A 25,914-nucleotide genomic window follows, 5' to 3' on the forward strand; every position below is an offset into this window, starting at 1 on the left:
GGCAGCGCCGGGCGCCGGCGGCGATGGGGCTGTGCTGAGGCTCCGCGGGTGCCCATGAGGCGCCGGGCAGAGCTGAGCCGAGCCGCGCGGGCTCCAGCCATGCATCCCGGTGCGCCCGCGGGCACATGGGGCAGCGCTTGAACCGCTGCCTCGATGTCTCCGTTGCGTTGCCGCCGCTAAGGCGGAGGCTGCTGCTGCTCTTCATCATGCTCTTCCTCTGGCTCTATATGTTCTACTCGTGCGCCGGCTCCTGCGCCGGGCTGACGACCCGCGGTTCAGCCGCGCCGTCCCGCGCCGCCCCGCCGCTGCTGCCGGGAGAGCCGGGCGAGGAGAGCAGCCTGGAGGAGCAACGGGCAGCGCCCGACGCCGGCAGCCCCATCTCCAGCTTCTTCAACGGCTCCGGTACCAAGCGGCTGCCGCAGGCCATCATCATCGGCGTCAAGAAGGGGGGGACGCGGGCGCTGCTGGAGTTCCTGCGGGTGCACCCCGACGTGCGCGCCGTCGGTGCCGAGCCCCACTTCTTCGACCGCAACTACGAGCGGGGACTCGCCTGGTACAGGTACGGGCCGGGGCGGGCAGCGGCCCCGCGGCGGAACGCGGCTGAACGGGGTCCCAGCTATCCTGCGCTCGCCGCTCCGCTGCGGGGATGCGGCCGCTCCGGAGCACGTTGGGGAGCTCCCGGGGCGAAGAGTAAATGTTCCGCTAAATGCTTTCCCCCGAAAAAACAACCCCTAAAAATATAATAAACCCAGCGCGCAACTTGCGGTCCCCGTTAGCCCAGGCGGCGGCGGGGCGTCTGGAGCTTTTCCGCGAGCCAAACCGTATTTAATTTTTATATAAAAGTTAAATATTAATTTAATATTTTTTAAATACTCTTATTCCGCTGTACTTCCAGGTCTTTTGCGGGAGCGTACTTTTCGTCCAGCTCAGAGTGTTGCTGAGGGATGACTGGTGTGTCCCCCGGGTCTGCACGGGCTGGCGGACGGTGCGCTCAGCGACCGCGTGTCTGCGGGGTTTTTGACCCTTTGGGGTTTTTTTGTTTGTTTTTGGGGTGTTTTTTTTTGTTTGTTTTTATTTTTTGTTTGTTTGTATTGGTTTGTTTTTTTTAATCCATTGGGGCGGGACTTGAACCGTTTTCTTTTTTTTCCCTTTTTTGTGTGGGGGAGGCGAGATGGGGAGGATTTACCCGTTTGGGAATATTTTTGCACGTTTGGAGGGGGTTTGACCCGTTCCGGGAGCGCTGCCTGGGACTGCAGGCGGCAGCTCCACGTTCCGGATAAAACTTCCTCACTCGCTGCCTGAGTTCAGTCTCCGTTAACTTTCTCCTTCCCCGGAATCATCTCTGGAGCTGATCGATTGCCCGAGGTCGCGATCGCCAGTCCAGCGCTGGACCGCGGGAGCGGTGTGGGGTGTAGCGGGTAACGGACGCGTCGGGAACAGGATGAACCCTTTGCTCTGGGAGAAAATTATAAATTTCTGGCTTGTATCCTGTAAGAATGTAAGTGATTTTGCGAGGAGCAGCGCGGTCCGGGATGTCTGTGTGCGGGTGGGCTCGGCGGAGCGGGCGACAGTGGGTGCGGAGGAGGAGAAGCGCGATCGGACACGGAACGTGGGGCGACCCTCGTTTCGGTGCCTTTCTCGCCCTTTTCCGATTGAAGTTCCTTTATCGAGAGCATTTTGAATATGTCTTTCTACTGAGTGTTTACAGGAATGCTGAAGAAGCCGAAATGGAAACTTTGAAGCTAGATGGGAGCTGTGAAGTTACGAATTGTAACCTCTTTGTAGTCTTGAAACTCCCACCCGGCATGTCCGGTTAGGTTTATGTCTCTTCTTTTTTAGTGTTGCCATTCCTCAGCAGTTAGTGAAATAAGTGCAAGATAAAATCTGATGAGGAGGAAGTAACTTTTGAAAGCTGTTTCGTTTTAGAAAATTCTGTCATCTCGGTGGAGGCTGTAGTGTGTTGTCCCACAGCAGCCGAAATGAAACCTTTGTAAATTCAGCTGAGTTTAAAAATTTCACGTTTTAAAGGAGAACTTGCATATAACAGAGCATAAAACCTGTCAGGATTTATCAGCAAAATGCTGTTGTATGTGTTGAACTCTGTTTTTAATTAGTCACCTAAATTAGACCATAAAATGGTTGATTAATCTTTTACAAGTACGAGGTGGAAGGGAAGGAGGAGAAAATAATGCTTATGATTGAGTTCATCTGTTATCCCAGATGTAGTGGGTGAAAACCAATATTTAAAGGATACACATTTTTTTTAAATTTGGAGAACAGGTATTGTGTTCAACTTCCTAAAGCTTCACCTTATCAGCTGCTGAATTTTAAGCAGCATGGGCCCTGCAAATACACTGTAGTTTTTCATTTGTATCTTTGTGAAAGGGCTGTTTTAGCTGAGATCTGACAAATCTTGAGGTCTGAATGGTGATGCTCTCAAGCAGCAAGAGATGCTGGAAGTCTTGAAATCAGTCGTGTGTGATTCACCCCGAAGACGGGAGTGTGTCTGGCTGTCTGTGGGACTGCGCCTGGGTCAGTTAGGGGGGACTAAATAATGCAAAATGCTTGAGGGAGGATGAAAACCAGCAGACAAGTTGTTATATATTGTGCATTATTTCTAACTTAATTAGAATTAGATACAGAAGTTTGTTACTATAAATTTAGTCATTAAAAGTCAGGTCCTATAGAGTAATAACTCTAAGCTCATGCTGACTTCAGTGAATCTTGGCTTCTCAGCACTCCTCAAGAACATGTTTATTTCTTCCAGACCTAATGACGTTTTTATTTATTATCTTAGTATCAATAAGGAGATGTGTTTATATTTTCTTATTAGTATTCCAGTACAGTTGAATTAAAGATGCTATAAAAGGTGTGTGGTGTCAGCATCGTGCAGTGAGCTGGGTAAGCCTCATCTTTATTTTTCAGATGCTTTTGCTCAAATCTACTGAACTTTGGAACTGGGGGAGTTACTGTGTCCTCAGCACCCAGAGTGCAGTGCAAATCCAATTGCCTGGCTTTGAAAAGATGAAGATAGAATTTTGGACCCATGTCTCATTTTAAGTGTATTTTAGCTAATTGGCTAAATCTGTTTATATTTGTTAGGAGTTTAAGTTTGTTTAAGTTCCTGCCATCCAAAATATTTTTCAGATTTTCAAGATGGAAGGGCATGAGATTTACTTGTTTAGCTTGATGAATTCTTATTTTTGGAGGTGATTGTGATTAATCCGGTTTAACTATTTATTTCTGCCTGAAGTTTTTATCTATTGAAAATAACTTTAGAAGGAGGAAACACAAACTTGTTCTTTGCTCCTTTTTCTGTCAAGTGAGATGAAATCTGTTCATTTGTTTGGAATGCAGAACACTATCGAGTGATGCTGAGTATCATTCCTGAAAAGCTGGGGGGAAACAGGACAAATTAAATGGGTTTTTTTGATAGTGAGATAACTTCTGTATACACATTGTGGGGTTTTCTCACCTCCCCCCCCCCGCCACCCCATAATGAATACAGCATGTTAACTGCTTCTAGTGAAAAAATGTATTATGACAGAGGAGAAATGGGATCCAGCCACTATTGCAAACTAATTTTATGAAGTGCCTTGAATTTTTGGATAGTAGAGAAGTTTCCTCTTTGTGACAGTAGGGAGTTCAGTTCCACAGACTGTCTGCCTGTGTCTGGCTGAGCAGCCTCAGAGATGTCGCTGCACTCTTTGTGGTTTACTGTAGAGCTTGGTAGGAGGAACAAAATATTTCTTCCAAGCCTAGAAAATCAGTTGTTGAGTTTCTTTTATGATTTTCTTCATTTGATTCAACAATGATGCATTTTGAAATGTCTTATGGACTTGAAAGCCTGCTGTCCTATAATTATTGTAAGAAAAAAAAAATATTGTCATTAGTGTTACATGTTTTGGGTTTTTTCTTTTTTTATGATCATTTTCAGCCCAGTAGGCTGTAATGCCCAGTCCCTCCTGCCTTGGGCTGGGTGTTGTCACCCCTACTCAACATCACAGATTTATATTTCAAGTCTGTAGCTCTCTGCTAGGAACCCCTGTGCTGTGGCTGTGACGGCTGTAACTGTGACAGCAGGACTAGCGTGAGCTGCTCTGCCTCTAGCAGTTCACCAGGGAGACCACACCTCCTTTTTTCTTCTTTTCTCTTATGGAAAATTCTTAAAATGCTGGTGCTTTGTCTTCCCGCTACTCCTAGGTTGCCTTAATTCATTGTCCTTACTGGGAATGGGTGATTTGGATCAGCAGGCTCAGGTCCTGTGGTCTGGTAGTGTGTGATAAACTGTTTCAAACATGCATTTTTTAGACTCCAAAATTGATTGGACTTTAGGGTGCAAAGTTGCTTGAAAGCAATTCCTGAATTGGGAGAAACTTCCTTTTTTTTTTTTTTATTTTTTCCCTATGAGCCTCCTTTTTTTTCCCCAAGGAATATGTGGGGGCACAAGCTGGTCCTTGCAATCAGCTAGGCTGTGAGCAAGGGAAGTATAAGGTTAAAAGTTTGGGGTGAAAGCCCTGATGAACCAAATCTTGAGCAAGGCAGGATTTTGCCCCCGTTTTGAGCCACTGTCTATAATCTCCACTTTAATTAAGGTTTAATACCTGCTGCTGAATTGCCTTCCCAGTGATGCATGGAGCCAGCAGCACAGACAGAACTGTGGTTGGGTTCCACTGAGTGTCACATGGTGTATTGGCCCCAGGAAGTTTGGGAACAGTCCTGATACTCCCAACTAGACTTTGGGTGCAAATAACTACATCTAAGCAAAGACTGGTTCTTCCACTGCCTTCCTGTGAATTGTGCTGGCTCAGAACAAGCATCTCCTAAAGAACAGTTGTGTTCTCTGGGAAGGTTTTGCCAAACAATTTTTGTATTGAGATTTTCTTTTCTTGATGTGAAAAAAAAAATTAAAACTCAACTATTGATTTTGCATTGTGTTGTGCTTAAACAAGTGGGGACTCTCAGTGGTCCCCTCAGAATGTGCATGGAGTTCAGTGCACCCTTGGCCACGGCAGCAGCTCCCCATGATGTGTCTTGAGCTGCTGTGCAATGCTGGGAGGAAAATGGCCCCCAAAAAGAAGGGCTGGGCTGCTATAATCAGTCAGCAAGGCCCTTGTATTTGCATGGGATCATTCCTTTAGATCTGAGGAGGGTTGAGTTGTTCAAACAGATGGCAAAGATTATTCGTGTTGCTGGGGTTTCAGTGCATGCTCTGTTTCAAGCATGTTGCCCGATATGACGCACGTGACATGTTCTTCCCAGCACGACGCTGGGGGGATGACATTGTCTGTTGTGATCGGGTTTCATGGCCTCACCTGTTGAGCTGCTGAACTTTTCGAAGTTGACCAAGAGTTGGGGGTGACGGATGCGGATGGTGGATCTGCCTGGCTAATCGTGTTAGTGCAAGACCCCGTGGCCTGCCGGGAGCATTGTGCTCCTTGGCATGAAAACCCACGGGCTCAACTCTGAGTGTGGGATTTATTGCTTTTTTCTTTTCAACTGGGCCATGGCAGATGTCTGTAACACACACCGAGAGTTGGATATCTCAAGGCACTTCCAGGCAAAGCTTTGTTTTTAAAAGCATCCAGCAAGCCCTGGGTGCAGTGGCTATAGAAAATCTACCCAAACTACTGTTCTTTGGAGCTGTATTTCCAATCTGCCTGATGATAGGAATATCCTATATTAGGGGCTCTCTTGCTGAGCTGCTCTGTTCACTTGAGCCTGTGTTTGGGGCTATTTACTCATCCCTACTAGGAAGAAGTCTAATTTAGTGATGATTCAGTGTAGGATTCATGTCTCCTGGTGGTATGACCATGGGGGAGAAATGGGTTCAGGGCCAGTGTCATGTGGGATGGGTAACAAATGGGTTTAAAGAACAGCAAATAGTGGGGCATGTTGTCTCAGTGGTGTAATTAGTGGGTCAGGGGCTATCAGCTACTACCTGTTGTCACTGTGTGGTGTGTGAGGATGGGCTTGGAGAGGTTTCTTCTGTGGTTTGTGGGAAATGACTAAATGCTGTGCTGGGTCCTGACTTGCTACTGATGACTGTACTGGGGCTTGCCCTAACCATTGCAATTCCAGGTCTTTCAGCAGCTTGCTGTGTGTTTAATTAGCTTTCCAAAAACACCATGTACCTTTTAGAGGTGCTCAGCCCAGCAGCAGCCAGAAGGCAACAGGGTAAATGGACCTTATCTTAGCTTTCTTAATGGAAACAAAGGGTCCTGTGACAAAACATATTGATTATCAGCAGGCTCAGAGGAAAAGTGGGGTGAATTCAGGACAGGTGTTTGTGGTGGTGTAACTTTGCCTTCGGGGAGTTGTTCCCACTCTGAAGGTGGCACGAAGGAGTGCAGAGACAAGTGGGGAAGGGCATCACATTGTGCCATGGGTCAGATGAGGGGAAGAAATGGAGGTCAGCAGCACCTCCATAGCAGTCCCTCTGTCTCCTAGAGAGAGTAGGGTCTGCTTGGCTGGGATGTGTGGTGTACCGTAGTCCATTGATAATAGTGATCCAATGGGGACAATCTCTTCAGGTGCCACGCTGGCTTTGAGCATTCCCTATGGTGGTTTTCCTCTTAGGAATAGCCATGAATGAGGAGGAAACTTACTCAGTGATGATGATTTAGCATGTGATACTGGGAAGGTCCAGAGGTGAGGAGGGACTTCTGGGAGCTGGCTTGCTTGTCTGCCTGACCTTTCTTCCTGGCCCTGTGGCCTCAGGAATCATTCAGATTAAACCAGAAACTTGGGTGTTTGGGACTTTAGATGATGTTGATGGGAATGCTAGAGAAAAATAGGTGTACAGGTGCTGCTAGCAGATATCACACTGATTTCTGGTAAATGAATAATTCCATTTTTAAAATCTTTCCATCAAGATATGTGAACATGGCAGTGCCCTGCCACGTGGCGGTTAGGGAAACTTTATTTAGAGAAAAATAATTCCAGGTTCTGCTAAATGCTTTACATCTGTGTTAACCTCCTTGGAAACGCCCTGGAACTAGCCTGCTTCTACAGCAGTTTTGTTTTCTTCTCTTTGTGCAAAAAAGGGAGGGAGGAAGAACATCTCTATAGAGGGATGGTATGATCTAGCCCCGGCATCAAGGGAGTCATGGCTCTGTTTGGCAGCAGGTCTGACCCAGAGTTTAATTTGCAGCCTGTCTGGGATGCTGAGCAGCGTGGCTTACCCTGCCCTCGATGTGGCTTGTAAGGTGTCACACACGGAGCCTGGCTTTGCTATCCCTGTGCTGATGGGTGTCATCCTCCCTTGTCCTGGTTTTCTTGTGAGTGTTGTGCTAATAAAATTCCATAGGTCAGGGTTGTAATTTGGCCAGTCTTCTCTGCTTGTTTCTGCTGGGGATTTCTATGAATACACCAAAGTGGTTGGTTTGTAATAAAAGTGAACAGTTGTAACCTTTCCCTGGAACTGGCCCAGATTTTGAATTCCATTGCAGCAGGCAGCTCTTCCAGAAGAGAGGGAGAATTATAGTGCACAGGCTTTCATTTTATATGCCAGTGTACAGTATTATAGGTGGATGTGTGCATTTGATAGATCCTTCCTAAAAGTGAACACAAGGCCAAATCCTGCATTGCCACAAACATGGTCCAACAGTACTGAGTGTGACTGTATTCTGCTACACTAATTCCCTTTAAAAATACACTTTTTCATGTGGGAAGTTTGCTCTGATGAGAAGATGAGTCTTCAGCAGCATGTGGTGACAGAGATTGAACATGACTGTGTCTAACACAGTCCAGAACTCTGCCTAGGGATGAGCTCCAAGATCAGACCCTCAGTGTGTATCCATGTGACTGTGCAGAAAAAGTCCCCACAGAAACCAAACTCCATTACAATTATTAACTTCAATAAAGCATCTTGAGAAGCTTTATATTAAAAGCCCCAAGCTTTCAGCCTCTTTTGATTATCAAATGCAAACTTGCATTAAAACTTGAAAGACTTGAAACTTGAAAACTTAAAACTTCAGGTGTGGGTGAATGGCAGAGGGAGACATAGGAAATCTTTGGAAAAGTGCTCATATAGTGAAAGGGCAATTGTGCTGGGGTTAAGCTCCAGTAGTATTTTTGATTTGGAATGGGGTCCAGGGGCTGCGGCTGCTGAGCAGGCTCAGAACATGGATCCTCCTGTCACTAGGGGGAGGATGAAACCCCAGTGTCTTCCTAATAAAGTGCTTTGCTTCTTCACTGAGCTATGAAATATATTTTTCAAAACTGGCAAGGCCTGCTGCTTTGGCTTGCCTTCAGTTTGTTTTTCTAAAGATGTATTAGACTTGGAAGGAATTCAGGAGGTGCTGGAGTAAACAGGAGGTGTGTCCCAGCCCTTCTGTCCCGGAGTGGCTGTACGCGGTCCTCAGCTGTTGGTACACAGGGCTGTGAATGCTGTTGCTAAACGTGAATTGCAGAGGAACCCCGTGACTGTGCTGTGCCCCATGTCTCTGCATGTGGGAGCAGACGTGCTGCCTGCCACTGAGGTGCTGTGCCTCTGCTCTGAACCCCCTGCACACACCTCTGGTGCCACATTTAGTGAATTGTGCCAGATCAGAGCCAGTGTCCTGAGTGCTAGGGACTTCCATCTTCCGCAAGTGGGTTGGAATGGAGCAAGCTCATGGACGTCTCACCTGCGACCAGTGGGGCAGTGATAGAAGTCTGGTGGCTCTGAGCATCCTGCTCTGACTTCACTATGGTTGGACCAACCAAAGTGAGCTACAAAAAGCCGGACAGCCTGGGCATTGCCCCTTATCGAGGACATGCTTAGCAAAGCCCATCTTCCCTTTTCCCAGTGCAGTGCACTGAACTTGCTGCAATTTTACACAAAGCTTGTAACACCTTTTTTCCTCCCCTTTTAATTTCCCTCTTGAGCTGGTCTGGTAACTAATGAGCCTTGGGCTGTCTGTGGAAAAGCAGAGGGAATAGCTAATACAGGGTGTTGAGCAGGGAAGGAAGCTTTGAGAGGAGATATCAGCCTTGCCAAAGCAGAAGTGGAATAGCCGGTTAGGGTTTCAACATGGGAGCTGCTGTCTGCTTGGGTAATGATGGGCTGGTGCTGCCCAGACCACTGGATGTGCTGGAGGAGCCACCAGGCACACACCAGAGCCTTGGCCAGCTGCCCTGGCTACACTGCTACTGCTGCCTCCTCCTAGAGAAGATTCCAAGGTCAAACTGCTCAATGCAGTGTAATAATTAATTAGGCTATATATAAACAGAAAGCTCATGTGGTCCTAAAGTAGCTTAAGAGCCTGTGGGTTTCCTCTTCTCCACCTTCCTCCCCACAATCTGCCTCTTCTGGGGCTCCTCTGGGGTGAGCCCTGCAGCTGTGGCAGGCTCGTCTGTTCCAGCGGGGCTTACCAGGTGGGTTAAGCAGCTGCACAGCTGGGTCGGAGCCCAGAAATGATGGGGGCAGAGCAATGCCTGCTCTGCCTCACCCGGTTCCCCCATCAAACCCACTCTTGGTGCTGGAGGACAGGCTGCCAAGGCTCTGCCTTCCCGAGTGATTCGCTTTACTCACTGGTGGTGCCTGATGGGGAGCAGCCCTGAGCTGGGAATAGCTGCTGGCATTTGCCTTCAGCAGCAGGCGTTCCAAAACTCCTGTTGCTTTAAGACTCAGTATAGCAAGAGCTAAGCTGGACAGCTTGTTCCCCATCATGGGGAACATGGGGAAACTACAGTGTGGGGTTCAAAAGCTCCCCAAAGACATGTTTGTGTGGCATTTGCAGAATAGAGCAGAAGAATAAGCTGAGCTAGGTTTTTTGGAAGAGCTACAAAAACTTATGTTTGTAATGAGGCTTGAAACTAAACCCAAGGTATTGCTTGTCTTGTGACTCCTGAGGAGCTGAGGTTTGTATGGTATCAAAATTGATAATACTCTTTTATTCATTTTCTCACATATTGATCTAAAACTGGTCAAAGCTCTCTCCAAACTCCAAATGTAAAAATTTAGGAATAACATTTATTTAAGTTGTGTGTTATTTTCAATGTAGCTGCATAAACATCCTAAGGAAAATTCAACATCAGATTTCTTAATCAAGCATTAGTGATTATGTGCTGTCAGGGCAGTTGGAGAAGGGCAGAGCAGCTTCCAGCTCTTCCAGACCAGCCCAGGTTTTACAGCAGGGGCATATGCATGCCCTGAACCCATCAGCAAAGTCTGATCCTTGTTTTGCACAGGGAAATCCTTGAAAACCAGAGAGACCCCACGCCTGGCTCCAGGAGTTAGGGAATGAGCATCATCACTGCCCATATTTCCTCTGGACCCTCTTCTGCTGCTTCCTAGGACATCTCCTCATGCATGTCTAGTTGACTGAGGGCTACCACTGGGGGTGAGGGCTGGTGGAGGAGATGCCTGGGGTGATGGGCTCCATGTGAGAGGCTGTGTTTTGGTAGTGTAGGTTGTCCATCTCCAGCTCCCTGGCTCTCCAAGGCAGAGCTGACTTTTCTCACTTTTCAAGCACTAGGCTGCATCTACATGCCGGGGATGGAGGCAGAGAGAAAGGACTTTGTGAGGCTCACAATGGAGTCCCAGATCAGTTCAGCTGGGTCGGAGGTGGTTGTGCTGTCTCTTTAAGAACCCAAGGGTGTAGAGATCAAAGGTGTGGGTGAGTCAATTACAATTCACTTTTAGTTCATCCATATGTTTGGATAGTTCAGTAGTCACCCATTTTATAGTCTTACACCCATTGATTTGTTAATCTGACACTTGGTTTCATCTGAATAATAATAGCTGTCACTGAGAGTCCTCAGTGTTCAGGGAAAAGTCATTTCACTTGGGTTGTGCTCTAAGGCCTTGGCAGACTGGCCCATGGTGCTCTTTATGTACAAGAGCTTGAAGGACTTGTGGATAATTCAGCCCCATGGCTGGCTCTGGAAGGAAATTGACTCTGAATGAAAGCAGGGTGGGATGCTGGAGGTTGCTGGAGGGCTTTGGCACATGCAGTTTTTCTCATAAGGCACTTCCTGGTTGTCACCATAGCCATGGACCTGCCATCACAGTGCATGGGGTGTGAGGAGATGGCAGGGTTACACACAGACAACCCAAATGGCAAGAAATGGCAACCAGGCCCTCTTAAATAGTGCCTGAATGCTCTGGACTAGATCAAATCATTGGTATGGCCATGTGAAGTCTCTAATTATGTGAATACCTTTTTAATGAGAAGTAGTGCTTTGCATCTCTTGTACTTGCAGCAGAGCATCTCCACCAGCTGAGCCTGCTCTTTAAAGAGCTCTTGGCTGGGTGTCATTGACTGGTTATGACCATACCAAGATCCCAGGTAATGACTGGGCAGAAAGGCAGTCTGCAGACAGACCTGCTCCTTCATGTTTCCCTAATTGGCACCTGTCTCCCTCCTTCACTGGGAATTTCTCTCCTTCCCAAGGCTGGTTTGGTTCCTTCTGCTTTATGCTGAGTCCTGCAGTGTCACTGGGGATGCAGGGATGTGGTGGCACCACAAACCTGCAGCCCAAAATCCTCAATGGGCATGCTGGGTTTTAGTCCTGGAAATTAATTGTATTTTTTCTCTCTTTAATGCTTGATGTGAGGTGTCAAAGGGAGGGGAGAGTCAGGAGGTTCATCCTCACCTGATTAGAGATGTTGATGGAAAAAATCTCCTTCTGGACAGATCTCTCACTGCCCTGGTCTGTTTGCCATGGAGAGCTCTTGATTTCCAGTGCTACTCCTTTATGAAAGCGAATCACAAATCCATTAACAAATGAGTTGGGGTGACAATCTCATTTGTGTTAAAATGCATTTAGGGATCAGTACTGAGAAGATCACCGGTGTATTAATTTGCCAGGCCTTTTTTTCCAGTGGGTGGCGAAATCAGCTCATCCCAATGAGGGTCACACTGACTTGGCCAGTGCCCAGATTACAGATGGTTGTGGTTGGTGCCACCCCTCCCTTCTGAGAAGGAAGCATGAGACTTTCAGAAGTTAATTAGGTGTTTCAGCTGGGAATATAGTCTAAACCAATTTTGAATTCTTGACCCACTCAATGAGATGCTGAGGGTAATGAACAGCTGGTGAGTACAGGACACGCTTAGTTGGTTGAGCACCCTCCCAGTTTTCCTCTGATGGATTTGTTCTTCCCTGCTGTTACTGGCCATGGGGGGAAGGTCCTCTGATGGTCAGAGGGGCATCTCCTTCCCTTCATCACATTGAGGAGAAGCCCCAGTGCTACACAGTTTCAAGGCTAGTTTGGGTGCTGCTGAAGAGGCAGGTGGAGTCGTGCAGCTGAGGTTTGGCAGCACCTTGTTGGCATTACTTGGCCTGTGGAACAGGTGTACATGATCAGAAAGGGCAGAAAAAACCATAACTTTCTTTTTTCATAATGAAAATGGAAAGCTGACTTTTCTGTGATCTTGTTTTGAAGGTCTTTGCTGTTCAGGTGGTGCTGGATGCCCATTGGTAGGTGCAGAAAGCAAATTCCTGGAGATCCGACGTGGCTTTTTTGAAAAACTGTAGATGTAAATGTGTCTAAAGATTTGTTTCAAGCCTGATCTGGCCCTGGCCACCCTGTGAGATCCTTTCCCACATGCTTTAGAAGAGCTAGTGGTCTCTGTTTCAGATGTGACATGAAGACATTCCAGGGCATGTCAGTGCACAGAGAAAGTTTCACTGGGAGAATGAAGTGTCCCTGCTCCCACCTCCCTGCTTTGTTATGTCCATGGTGAGGTTGAGGAGCAGGAGCAGAGCTGCCACCAGGCCCTTTTTGGGGCTCTAACTCAGCACAGTGGTTCAAGCCTGACTTTGGCATGTCTTTCTGCAAGGGTAGACAAATCGCTGGGGATACTCCCGCAGCATGAGTTATGATCTGAAGGGTGAGAGCTGGGGTATCACTCAGGTCTCCAAAGTCTATCAGGAGGCTTTTTTCTCTAATCATGGCTGTAGACCCAGAGCAGGAAGGCTGGGCTTAATTAGGAGAAATGTGTGTCAAGGTGGCAAACAAAGTCCTCCCTGTGCAAATGCTGGGCCACTCATGCTGGTGTTTTACAAAGGGCAACATTATCAGTGTAACTCATTACCTGCCTGTGCAGGCACACAGATTAGGGCATTTTTTTCTGTGTTGGGAAAAATACAAAAGACCTCTCAGCAGGGCTGTGATTTATGAACATTGCATTAGGGGAACATGGTCATACCCATATCTTGCTGGAGTGGCTGTTGACTTGTATTTCCTTTTGGGGCTGGCTCTTTGCTAAGTGGGTTGAGTTTTTTTTCCCTGCTTTCTGGCAGAGTTGGAGCAGGTGAAATGTGGTGGCTTGGCAATGCCCCAGAGGAATGGCAAAGCCTGGGATGTTAATCTCCTTGTGGTGCTCTCCTGGGTAGAAATCTGTCAGGTGCTTCTGAGTGTCAGTGGGGGTGGACCAGGGTTAGCCATTCACATTCAGCTGCTTTTTGGTGGCTGGAGAGAGGCTACTGCCATGGTCACTACATGGTTACTTAACCAGAAAGTTGATTAATGAGTGTGGGCCATAGAAATCTATACCAATATAACTGGCATGGACCTGCAGCCTAGAACAGCCCAAACCAGAGGCTGTTTCTGTTGAACCAGCTCCTTTTCTGGGAAACTGGGAAAGTTCCCTATTGCAGCACAGCTACAGAAAAGTGTGGCAATGTGTTGATGACAGACAACTGGGAAGTAGGAGATGTGACCATCTCCCCTGCATTGATTACACCAGAGGTGCCCTTTGGGTCCAAATTGAGGTGTACCCTGCTCACTGGGCTCAGCACCTCCAGCATACAGCAAAACAAGTAACTGGAACAGGGCCTGGAAGAGGAGGTACTGTAGAGATGAGGTTGTGGGATAACCTCCTGTGGGCTACATAGATTAGGAATACCTCCTGATGTCCTGGACAGAGGCAGGAGCCCCAGGGTGCTCTGGTGTCACAGGCAGGATGAGCCAGGAGGATGTTCTGTTCCATGTGCAGGGGTGGGTAGCTCAACCCTTGGATGAGTTCTGGTGCCACTTGGTTTGGGCCTCTAATTCCTGAAACACCTGGTGCTCCTGAGACAGCAGCAGAATGCCAACAGGCTGTACTCTTTCTTCAGTGCCACCCCTGTGTGTCTCAGTACCCACTTCTGCCTCCTCCAGATTCCAGATCCTCACATCTCTGGGGCTTAACCTGATTATATTTCTTCCTTTGCTGCAAGGAAGCATTTTCTCAAGACCTAGGAAGAAGAGAGATGTCTTGCAGACCTGTAAGGAGCAGTGCCCCAGGTGGTTTAACATCTTTGAGAGGATTAGTGCTGTTGCTACAATTAAGAGAGCAAATTGACGGGTGTGGGAGCTGTCTGGGGCTGTGGATTCCATGGCTGAACTTACCACCAGTACTGGCTGGTGCTCCTGCCACACTGGGGGTTTGTGCCTGAGCCTTGGTGGCAGGGAAGGGGTGAGAGGGAAGAGGCTGTGGTGTGAGCAGTGGGCATTGGTGTTTCTTGGACATGTCTGAGTGGCTGCTGTGGGGCAAGAAAGCTGACAGCAAGGTGTCGGCTTTGGTTGGGACTTATGGGAACAGCCCAGTTGTTCTCCTGATGGAGTTGCAGTCAAACCCCTGAGTCTCTGTGTTCATGTGAACTGTCTTAGTCCCACATCCTGTGCAGCAGGAGACCCTCCTGTAACCTGGGTACCATGGATGTGTTTTGGATATACTGCCATTATAATTTCTTCATCTGCTTTTAAGCCTCTTCCAAGACAGGCTTCCTTTGCACAGGCCTACTCTGAGCTAGCAAAAGGCTTGCAAGGGCTGTGCGGTTTTTGTCTTTTTTGTCTCCACAATTAAGCCAATAACTCTAGACCCTGACTCTCTTACTTTGCTTTTTTTTTTTTTTTTTTCTGGACAAGGATATTCTGTGCTTGGAAGTGCCTACCCAGTCCAGATGCTGGTTTCAGGTTCTCATGAGGGCAGGATTGGTACTACTTAAGTAAAGCTGAGTTCAAGAATTTGTGTCTCTGGTGCAAGGATGTGTTGAACTAGCACTCTTCAAGAGCAGAATTTTGTCTTGCAATGAATCTGTAAGTGGATCTATCAAATCTTTACATAGTAGGATGTTAGTACATATAATGTCAACTATAGGCTATAAATTCTTGAGGGAGGAGAAATTACTGGTCTTTCTGGTTGCAAAAGAATAAGAGGCAGAGGCAGTCCAGAGAATTTATTTTTTACCAGGAATGAGTTGTAAGCACTGAAATTTCTCTGGATGCCTAAAATTCTTCCTCTTTCCTCCCTTTCAGGCTGTTGTCTACTTAATTTATTGATAAAAATGTTCCTACAGCTTTGCAATAAACTCTTGCACGCTGTGACAGTAATCTTGGCTTGTTACAAGCCTGCAAATGGTGCAGCTCTGGAGTAGTTGCTGATTTCCCAGAGCGAGCAGAGCTGAGCTGTGGTGCAAGTACTGGAGACTCACACTGGTGGCCCCCAGGTGCCAGAAGAGAGGGAAGAGGATTACACTGGTGCAACTGAGGCACTCCTGCAGATATAAATTCCAGTTAAACACTCCAACGGGGCGCATGAAGAGGTGTTCTGTAGCAGGAATAAAACACACAGTTTGGTGTGGACAGTTGGTGCTGCGATCTGCTGATAAAGGGGCTTTAGTCCCAGCTTGTCAGTTAGCTCAGTCATATTTCCTGCTGAGTTCAGGGCATTTTTCCCCCTTAAATCATGAGTTTCACAGAACTTCCCTCTCCTTGCTCTGCTTTTAAACAAAACCAGTCCTTTTGGCCTTTCTGGGGGAAATGGAGACAGATTAGTTATCTCACATGAGCGGTGGGCAGCACAGCCCAGTGATGCTGGGCAATATTCTGAAGAACTCACCCATGAGCAGCAATTAGCTTTTAACTGTGGCACTGCCGCCTGCCCGGGGCCGCCGGAACAGCGCCGGGCGCTCTTTGTCGCCGGAGCGGCACCGGGGGACCCTCGGCCGTGGAAGGGGAGCGGCGGTGGCCGAAAGGAGTAAGATGCTCATTCCAGCCCCACCCCCTTATTGCGCTCCAAAGCTCTTATTTTCAGAGCAAAGCACTATTGAAGCATCGGGACAATGGAGCCCAAATCCTGCTGGGGGAAGGGAGGTGCTGGCAATTGCATCTTTTGTTGCTTTTCCTTCTTTATTTGCCTATGGCCTCCCCCATCCCACCCCTCCAAGAAATCCACATAGATGCTCGCTAGATGATAATGAAATCACTTTCTTGGGACCTTGCTAATAGGATTATAATTATTACTGGAGATGAACTGGAGTGAATAGAATATTTACCATTCCATCTTAAATTATTGTAAATCCCTCCAAAGCAGCCCTTTGATATGTAAAGTGCTGCTCCTCTCACCGCCGGTGAAGATAATTATTTAGTGGAAGTTCAGAGCTTTTTAAGTATGGTGGGGAGTAGAAAGAGGCTTCCGTGTTTACACAAAGAGAAGAGGAGGGCCTGTGTAATGAACTGGGGACGTTGATGAATATCATGCCTGGCTCCAGCAAAGAAGGGAAAGTTCTTGCTTAGCAGTTGTAACATCTCGCACTGTTATTTGGGGAAGAGGTAAAAAAATAATTCGAAATTTAGCCCTTCCTACTCCAAAGAAAGCTCCACATCCCTGCAGCCTGTGTTCAGTTGTTGCGTGACCTAACCAGTGACAGTGGCAACATTCTGAGTTTGTTCTGTAGGGCTGGAGGAATTTCTGTTAGAGGAATGACCAAGTAGCCTGGGCATCCTCAGCCTGGCAGAGAGATTTCTTGGGGGAAAGTATGGTGCTCGCCAGACTTGGAGCTAGGCTAGAGATGGAGGGAGGGACAGACTGGTGAGATGGTGCAAGGACTGGGGTATGGTGTGAGGGCAGGGGCTGGTGAAAATGGGCAGAGCAAGGAGCCTTGCCTTGGATGGGCTCTGCATGCAGAGGTTCAGGAGGAATCACAGAATGTCCTGGGTTGGAAGGGACCTTGAATATCCCCTCATGTCATCCCCCTGCAGGGATGCCACCCACTAGACCAGATCCAACCTGGCCTTGAACACTTACAGGAATGAGGCAGCCACCTAGACAAGGGGTTGGAAGAGACATCGACTGAGGATTGTTAGGTGGACGAAGTGTGTCAGGCAAAAGAAGGCCTCTGGAGCTGAATTTGGATGGAGGCTGGGAAAACAGTAGGGGACAGCGTGCTGTTTGCCCCATTCTTGGTCTGCCCTTTCCCTCCTCTGGTTAGGGCTGGAGATCCCCAGGCCACAGGGGAAGAGAGGGCCACAAGGATAGGACTGCTGTGGGCAGATTCATGTTAACATTTTATTTAAAAACAACAACAACAAAAAAACAAAAACAAAACCTGGTGTGTTGCCTCCCCCTTGGGTCACTTCTTGCTTTGATTTGCCAGGGTTGATTGGTGCATCCTGGCTTTGCCATGTGGAGTGGAGACGAAAGGGCCATCTGCCACTGCCCCACATCTCCCCACTCCCCAAACTTTTGATGGAGTTTTTTATCAGCATCAAAAGAGCTTAGATCAGACTCCACAGCCAGACCAGAGCCTGTTCCTGTGAGGTACATGGTGATGCCACATGCAGCCACCAGCTCTTTGGTCCCATTGAAGTCGCAGAGCACCTTCATCATGGGTACTCTTCACACAAATTACCGTCCTCACCCTCCTTTAGTCCCCAAAATTCCCCAACAACTGAAGGGCACCTAGCAGATTCGGGGACAGGGAGTAAGGAGGGTGCGAAAAGCATTAATTTCAGGCCAACATATTTTTCCTCCTTCACCTACTCCTTCGTCACCCCCAAAGTTCATTAATTCCCATCATCTGGTTTGTGTAATCATCGTGGCGAGTGTTTGACGGAGCTGGATAGGGTTACATCCATTTCAAAAAGGCCAAGGCTGGTTCCCAGCCATTCCCTTTTATTGTTGTATGATTGGCCAACCCAAACAACAGGCTCCTGCTTGAGACAAAGGCACACATGTTACTCTTACTACTGGTCATAAAAAAAGGAGACACTGCCTGCTACTGTACAGGTCTGTGCTGCAACAGCAGCTGAAGCCAAGGAAAAGTTTTGTAAGATGATGTACCAAATAATAAAGGAGCAAACACTCACACCCCTAAAGAGGAATTTGCTATTGCTTCTCTCTCTATTTCTTCCTCTTCCTCCATCTCCTTCATCCCCTTTCCCATTGCTGTCACCAGAAAGCAGAGTCAAAGCCAAGAAGGTAATTTTGAAACCAGTTGACCTGTGTACTGGTGGCGGGGTTTGTGATGCAATTAAAACATTCTATTACTTTAACAGTCTTTCCCAGAGCTGGTCAGGTTCTTGCTCTTAAGGAATATTGCTGAGATTCAATGGTTTTGTGATCAACCATTCAGGGAAAGGGGCTGGGAGGGGACCAGCGTGGTGGCCTCAGGAGCTGAGCTGGTGATGCTTTGGGGTTTTGATTGATGAGCATTTGAGTTCTTGCTCATGGTCAGGTGCCAAGTATGGGGCTACAGCTGTGTGGTTTTAATCCAGCCCCTGGCTGCTCTTACCAGGACTGTACATTTGTCCTGCTTCCTGAGAGTAGCATGCTGCCCTGGAAATTTGGAACAACTGGCTATCAGCTTGGCAGAGGGGATGAGCTGTGAGGCAAAGCTACCACCAATGGAGGTGCCACCCCATCATTCCCTGGGTGTCTACAGCTCTTTTTCAAGATATTAGAATTAGCTCACTCGGCCTAAGTTTATTTATTGAGATGGAGAAGAGAGAAAAGGCAGGGAAGCAGCAGGAAATAGAGTGAGAAGTGGCTGTTGCAGTAAACCCCTCCTTAAAAAAGTTTGGCTTAAGGTGACAGATGGACAAATAGACTGCAGTGTGAAATGAGCCCTTTGGCTTTGGTGGGATCCTGACTGGAGCAAAGCTGAACAAGACCATGCTGGGATGGGAACAAGGTACCAAACTGCCCCTGGGATGGGGACAAGGCAGAGGGAGATGCAGCATACTGGAAAGCATCACTTCTGAGAGGATGCAGCTTTAATCTCCCTCATCTTCTGCACTTGGTTCTTCAGAGCTGTTCCAAGCCTAAACAGACCACTACTGGGCCTGTTTTCTTTCCAACCTGTAAATTAAAAATGCAGCAAAAATCTTAAATTCATCATGTGCATTAAGTTGTACCATATTTTGGGTTGTTCTGTTACTGGCTGTACTTTAGCTCAGTGTCATCTTGGGTTTTCAAACCCTCTGTCATTACTCTGAAGGCAAAAAAGATCTGTTTTCCCCTAGGATGGGAGAAGAACTTTGTTGTTTACTTTTTGTATTTCTATTCACCTTCTCACAATAACTTTTCAATCTAATTTATGCAGTTTCTTGGGAGGATTTGGGAGGCACTTTCCCCAGAGAAAAAAATCAGATTGTCAAAATGTGGTTTTCTGAAAAGGAATCACTTTTTGTCTTCTTGAAACATCAGTGAGGAATAGGGCAGAAACTGGTCAGAGATAGGTCAGATGCTCTGTGTGTGCAGTGCTGGGCTGCAAAGCAAATGGTTATGGGTTACAGATGTGAATTGGGCATGAATGTGGCTGATGTCCAAAATAATTTGACTTGCTTTTCCTTACATTTCCCATGTTTTCCTTGCTTCTAGGGAACAGCTGTGGGGGGAAAGTTTAGAAATTCTACACTAAAGTCGTTCTTGCTGTATTTGTTGGCAGAGCTGCTGTGGGGACTGCTGTGAGTGCACTCCGTCTCCTCCAGAACAGTTTTATCACCTTTCCCGAGGGAAACTGAGGAAGCACAGAGGATGTTTGAGGTGTTTGAGACTGGAAGGTGCCACTGCTGCAGCTGCATCACAGGACAACCTGGTTTTAAGACTTACCTGTGGGACTCATTACTTGAATTTGTTGGAGCAGGGGGAACATCTCCCAGAGTGGTGCTGGCTGGCTCCAGATGCTAGATAGGAATATATCCAGCATGAAACCTTCCTCAGAAAGGAAAGCTCATCTGCTCAGCTCCAGGGCTTCTGTTGGGCAGCAGGACACCTGAGTGTGCTGGGCCCTGGCTGGGCAGCCGGGCAGTGACCCCTGCCAGGGCAGGTGGCTGTGGCTTCACCCAAGGCTCAGCCCTGCCCTGGGCGCCGGGGCTTTATCCCAGCAGGTGCTGGCTGTGGCAGGAGGTGCATGAGGGCACCAACAGATGTCCCCAGGGATAAAACCAGACACTACAGCTGTACTCTGCCTTGCACTGCTCTGTCCTACCTGTGGCAAATAATGCAGCAACAGGTTGTGGGGTCCCCTCACCCCCCTGGCCTGCTCCTCCTTGAGAAGTAGCAGCAGATTAGCCTGGAGCCCCTCTGGGCAGACAAAAGCTGCCACAAAGGGCATTAGGCTTCAGAATTGGATTACCATGTGGCCACCTGTCATCCCCACTTTGTAAATTTATCTCAGTCTGGGTCTGATTTTCACATTGAAGAAGTTTGCCCTTTAAAAAACCCCACAAAACCCCCTGCCCAGTGCCCAAGTATCAGCCTGGCTGAGTTCATCTTAGTATTCCTTCTTATTCCAGGCTTCAGAGCTGTGTGGGGCTGGGGATTAGGGCTGTTTGAATGAAGAGAGCCTTTATTACATTAGTTTAAGTGGTTAATAGGTAAAGTAGGCCAATCCATCTTTAGACTAAGCCTATCACTTCGCCTACGAAGGGTGCATTTTTTCACCAGGGAAATGTTCATTAAAGAAAAAGCTTTTCCTCTGCCCCTCTTGACATGTTAATAGCTCAGGGTTAGGGGCTTGCTCTTTGACTGTGCAAAATTCATAGCTGTGCAAAATTCATAGCTCTGCTCACACAGCAACTTCTTCCCCTTGCTGGGACCCAGTTGCTGGCAGCTCTGCCCTAGTCAGCAGTGCTGAGCCCCACCAGTGCTTTCTGGCTGGGCTGGGTGGGGAATAAAGGATGCTGGGAGTCTGCTCCTCATCCTCATTTCCTTCTTCCATGCTCAATAAGCAGGTGCCTCATCCCTTCCCAAGCAGGGAAGTGGGGATGGAGTTCAAATGACAGGTAGAGGCAGTGCTTTGGTGCTGGGACTCTCTTCTGTGGGATGTTCTCAAGGCCAGAAGTATTTGTGGGTTTGAAAGGATTAAACAGTTCATAGTCACTATGAAATAGGATTATTTTGATGCAGATGCTGTCTCCAGAGGTCTTTGAACTCCAGGTTGCCAGAAGGCAGGAGGATAACAAGGCAGGAAGGATGGCTTGCCAAGGTTTTCATACTTTTCATACAAGATTTTTTGACTGCAGTTTCCACTCTGGCCCTCAGTGGTGTCTCTATCCAGCCCTGGGGCTCAGCTGAGCTCCCTGTTTCCCACAGCCTGGTTCCCTCTGTTGTCTCCCTTTGCTCTCCCATATGGACAGCAGTGGTAGCTGCACCTTTGCCTTTCTCACCTTGTGTCAGGCAGTGCTGGCAGGAGCTGCCCATGCCTCCAAGGTGCCTGAGAATCCTCAATGGAAACAGAGGCTCCACAGCGGTCACAAGCTGCCTGGGGTGATCTGTGTCCACCTGAGCTGAAAGCATGTTTCTGCTGGACCCCACTCCTTTCTCCCAAGGGGCTGCATCCTGCCAGGAAATTGTGGCTTCTCATCATCACAGCTCCTCTTTTTCCCCTCCCAAAGCAGCAGCTGTAGTTTAGCATGGCCCTTACTGTCTTGGAGCCCCAGGAGCAGATATGTCCAGTGTGTTGTGTTGGAGCTGCAGTGCTCTGCTGGTCCAAGTTGCCCTTCTCCAGCTGTGGCTTGAATGGGAATAAATTATTCTTGCTGATTTTTCCACCACTATGAGTTCAGACCAGCCAATGTACCAGTTCCTTCTGTCCCTGAGGCTCTGCTGTCTCTGACTGCCAGCATGATGGATGGTGCCTCTGTGGGAGATGATGGAAATCAAGGGAAAGCTCCTCACAACTGACATGCCCATCCAGTAAAACTTTGCTTTCCTGGAGGTGGTGTTGTCAGAGGTTCAAACCACCTCTATGGGCCACAATATTTGGCTTCACTTGCAGCTGTCTTTGTTTCATGCAGCCACTTAACAATGCAAAGTTTGAGACAATCTTGAGGGTCTTAGTTATGGACTATGCCTGGCACCTATGTGGTGCAATGAAGGGAGAGCAGGAACAAGGGCCCGAGGGCTGGTTTTGGTGGATCCAGGCCTTGTACATGGGTTGAAGGTTCTGTTTCTACCTCTGCTTACCTTCTGTGAGCAACAGCCTGTGTTGGCCAGCCTGAGGGCAGTAGGTGTGTCAATGTGCCTCCTTCTGCTTTGCTTGCTGTGATGGGTCACCAGCAAAATGTTCTTAAATTGCCAAGAATTCAGGCCCTCTCCAAAAATAACAACCTGGGATGTTTAGGCTTGCCCAGAACTGAATACTTGCAGCACAACTGCAGTGTGGGTCCAGAAGATGAACTGCTCTGCAAAGGGGCTGACACCAGGCCAATGGATGCCTCTTAGGTAAAGAGTTACTCCCTGCTTTCTTCCACTTATGGTGCTCCTCTGTATTTGCTGAAATGCTAATTAAGAACCTCTGTTTCTCAACTGAATCAACTGCCTTGGCACTTCATCCCCAGCACTTTCCTCCTGTTTCACAGCCCAGCCCTGCCCAATGCCTTTCTTGTGCAAGGAGGGAAAAAATAAACCTTGCATCATTCCCATGAGACTGATAAATACTCACTGTAGTAGTCCTGGAGGAGAAATCAGTCCCAAAATGCAGGGTCCCATACAACCAGCAATCCAATGAACCTGACCTAAAGCTGAAGGGCTTCAGTGGAACATGGACAACCTGAGAATGTTTTGGGAAGCTTTCTCCTCTCTAGGCAGTCCCAGGCCATTAAGGACTTCATGGGTGGAAAACAACCTCTTAAATCAAGCTGAAAAGCAGTTGGTGGCCAGTGCAGGATGTAGAACTTGGGTTTAATGTGGCCATAAAAGGAGACAACACTTAGTGAACAAATGTTGAAATCTACATCAGCCCACAACAAATTTAAGAGTTGCTCTGAGTGTTATTGACTGGCCCTATTCTGTGACAGCATTACGGGATTGCAGAGTTGGCCAGAAAGATGAAGGATTAGTCAGAGTTTTATTCTGCTTGCTGGTTTTGGCACACACACTAGCTTCCAGAAGCTCTCACATCCCAGGTATATGGTAGGCCAGCATGATTTTTATCTGCATGTGAAACTCCACTTGTGTGGACTTGAAATCCCAGCCTTCAGGGTTGCCACCACCTCTGGCCATGACTGGAGTTTTCCACAAGCTGATATCCTCTTCCTCCACAGTCCAGCTTGTCCATTACCACTTCTCCCAGAGTGCCATGCAGACCTGGCACAGGGACTGTCTCTCACCTTGGGACTACGGAGAAGGGCCTTTATGGGCAGTCTCCAGGCACAGCTCACAGGGATGATGGAGGTGCAGACTCTGGGTGCCTCTTGCCAGTAAACACATTGCACAAATGTAATGCCAGAGGCTAATAAGTGAAATACCAGGTGGAGTGTGAGCTCACCAACAGTTGCATAAACAGCTACTGACCAAATTTCATAGACATGGGATGATTTTTGATGCAAACAGAGCTCTCATTCCTGGATCCCCTGCTATTTGCCCTCAGAACAGATTTGTCAGCTTTCTTCCCTTGAGTTCTTAATCAGGGCAACCATTGCCTTTAGCACAAATTATCAGTGGCTGTTTTAATTGCAAGAGCCCTGGTGATCTTTGCTGTGGAAGCATAACAGCAGTGAGGGAGAAGATGGCTGTTGGGAACAGCCTCTGTGTGGTGTCCTATGGCTGAGTGAAGTACAGCTTCAGGCTTGCAGATCACATGCTGGCTGCTTATTTCTCTGTGCTGGGTGGATGCTCTGAAAGCTTAATCAAGTTTTATAACTTTAATTTTGTGCTTGACTCCCCTTTTGCCTTTTCTTTTCAACTATCTCACAACCCAGAGAAAATTAGTCCGTTTGGGCTATAAAGTGAAAGACCTGGCAAACAGTCTAAAATATTTTATCTTGCCTAGTGAATGATAGGAAACAATTACTCTGCCTGCTTCATGCCACTTCCATCAATTCTGCAAGCTCCCTACTCTTTCCCCATGTGGTTAATTAGAAATAGCCAGAGAATAAGATGGAATTGCTGGAAGCATTAAGTTTTAAAAGTACTTTGTGAAGGGATGTCCTGCCCATATGCTAAGGTTGTGTTCTCCACAGTTGTATCCCGTATCCTGACCTGCTGTAACCCGTGGGGCAGTGCTGGAGTGGGGCTGTCCTCATTGTCTCCTGGACTGGGATGCGCTGAATACACCATGGACAGCTCTTGATGCCCTTTCTAGTTCATGTGAGGAAACAAGTAATAGGGAATAGTAAAGCAGGGGGTGAAACTGGATGCAAGAGGACACTTGTGAGTGAAGTCCTGCTGTTGGCAAGCCAGGGAAAAATTGCACCCTCTTGCCTGAATTGGGAAAAGTTTTGCCTTTGGAAAGTTGAGGGAAAAGTGAGGTAGACATAGTCTAGTGATCTCCTGCTTTTCTGCTGTACCATCCTCTCATTCCCATGGGGAATGGGAAATGAGCTCTGGATTGGGGCTGAGGTCTCAGTGGTGTTGTCATGAGCCAGAACAGCCACCTGGTGCAGCTCAGGACCCATCCTGACAAGTCTAGAGCTGGTGTGGTACATTCAGCTGTGGTCCAAGCGCAGAATGTAGCTCAGCTAATCCACTCATTAATAACTGGGGGATTACTCAACTGGATTTCTAATACAGTGGCCTTTAATAATAATCCCTCCCTAATCCCTAGATCAATGGGAAATGGATTTGCCTGTGTGATCCAAATGGCCTGTGAAGGCACTCTAGGGAGAAGAATTCTTGTGTATCTATGTGTCAACATATATGTAAATGCATATGGATATTTTTATTCCTCTTCCTTGTCCTTCTGACCTATGTCTGTGTGTTTTTCTGGCAGGGACCTGATGCCCAGGACGCTGGAGGGGCAGATCACCATGGAGAAGACGCCCAGCTACTTCGTCACCAAGGAGGCCCCGGCCCGCATCTCCTCCATGTGCAAGGGCACCAAGCTGATCGTGGTGGTGCGGGACCCCGTCACCAGAGCCATCTCGGACTACACCCAGACGCTCTCCAAGAAGCCTGACATCCCAACCTTTGAGAGCCTGACCTTCAAAAACAGGACTACGGGCCTGATTGACACCTCGTGGAGCGCCATCCAGATTGGCATCTACGCCAAGCACCTGGAGAACTGGCTGCTCCACTTCCCCCTGGGGCAGATCCTCTTCGTCAGCGGGGAGAGGCTGATCAGCGACCCTGCGGGGGAGCTGGGCAGGGTCCAGGACTTTCTGGGCCTCAAGAGGATCATCACGGACAAACACTTCTACTTCAACAAAACCAAGGGCTTCCCGTGCCTGAAGAAGGCGGAGGGCAGCAGCAAACCCCACTGCCTGGGGAAGACGAAAGGCAGGACCCACCCTGACATCGACCAGGAGGTGGTGCAGAGGCTGAGGGACTTCTACCGACCCTTCAACATGAAGTTCTACCAGATGACAGGGCAGGACTTCGGCTGGGACTGAGCCTGGCATGGGAAAGTTCCCTGTTATTACTTGCCCAGCACGGTTTGCTTATATAAAGAGATATATATGTATGTAAAATGTACAGAAATCTATTTTATAATAATTTATTTTTAATTCCTAAGCAATTAATTCACTAAGCTGCCTAACCACACTGGCTAGAATGGTAGCCTGTAATCTGTTTAACATTCCATGTTGTTGAATTCTAATGTCTCTCCTTTGTTTTTTCGCTCTTCTTCTTTCTCTTTGGTTTCATTTGTAACAGACAGTGCTTCCACTTTTCCTAAACAAAATTTGTATTTAAAAATCAAAAGAAGGGAGGGAGGGAAAGCACAAGTTTATTTTTGTTACGGGTATTTGGCCTTTATAAACACTTGCTTTCCCTA

At 47.7% G+C, this 25,914-nt stretch overlaps 1 protein-coding gene across 1 annotated transcript; it reads left to right on the forward strand.

Moving 5' to 3' along the window:
- Nucleotides 1–25,914, forward strand: LOC110475155 (heparan sulfate glucosamine 3-O-sulfotransferase 3B1). The gene is made up of 2 exons (XM_021539073.2): nucleotides 1–559; nucleotides 24,913–25,914. The coding sequence occupies exons 1-2, from the start codon at nucleotides 126–128 to the stop codon at nucleotides 25,529–25,531; spliced, it is 1,053 nt and encodes a 350-aa protein (XP_021394748.1). The 5' UTR covers nucleotides 1–125; the 3' UTR covers nucleotides 25,532–25,914.

The sequence above is a fragment of the Lonchura striata genome, chromosome 19 (genome assembly GCF_046129695.1).
Source record: "Lonchura striata isolate bLonStr1 chromosome 19, bLonStr1.mat, whole genome shotgun sequence".
In the NCBI taxonomy this organism is placed as follows: domain Eukaryota; kingdom Metazoa; phylum Chordata; class Aves; order Passeriformes; family Estrildidae; genus Lonchura; species Lonchura striata.

Excerpts from the sequence above, each read along its gene's own strand:
- LOC110475155 (XM_021539073.2), top strand. The coding sequence starts at position 126 with ATGGGGCAGCGCTTGAACCGCTGCCTCGATGTCTCCGTTGCGTTGCCG. Across the intron at positions 560-24,912 it reads CGGGGACTCGCCTGGTACAG|GGACCTGATGCCCAGGACGC; the intron begins GTACGGGCCGGG and ends TTTTTCTGGCAG.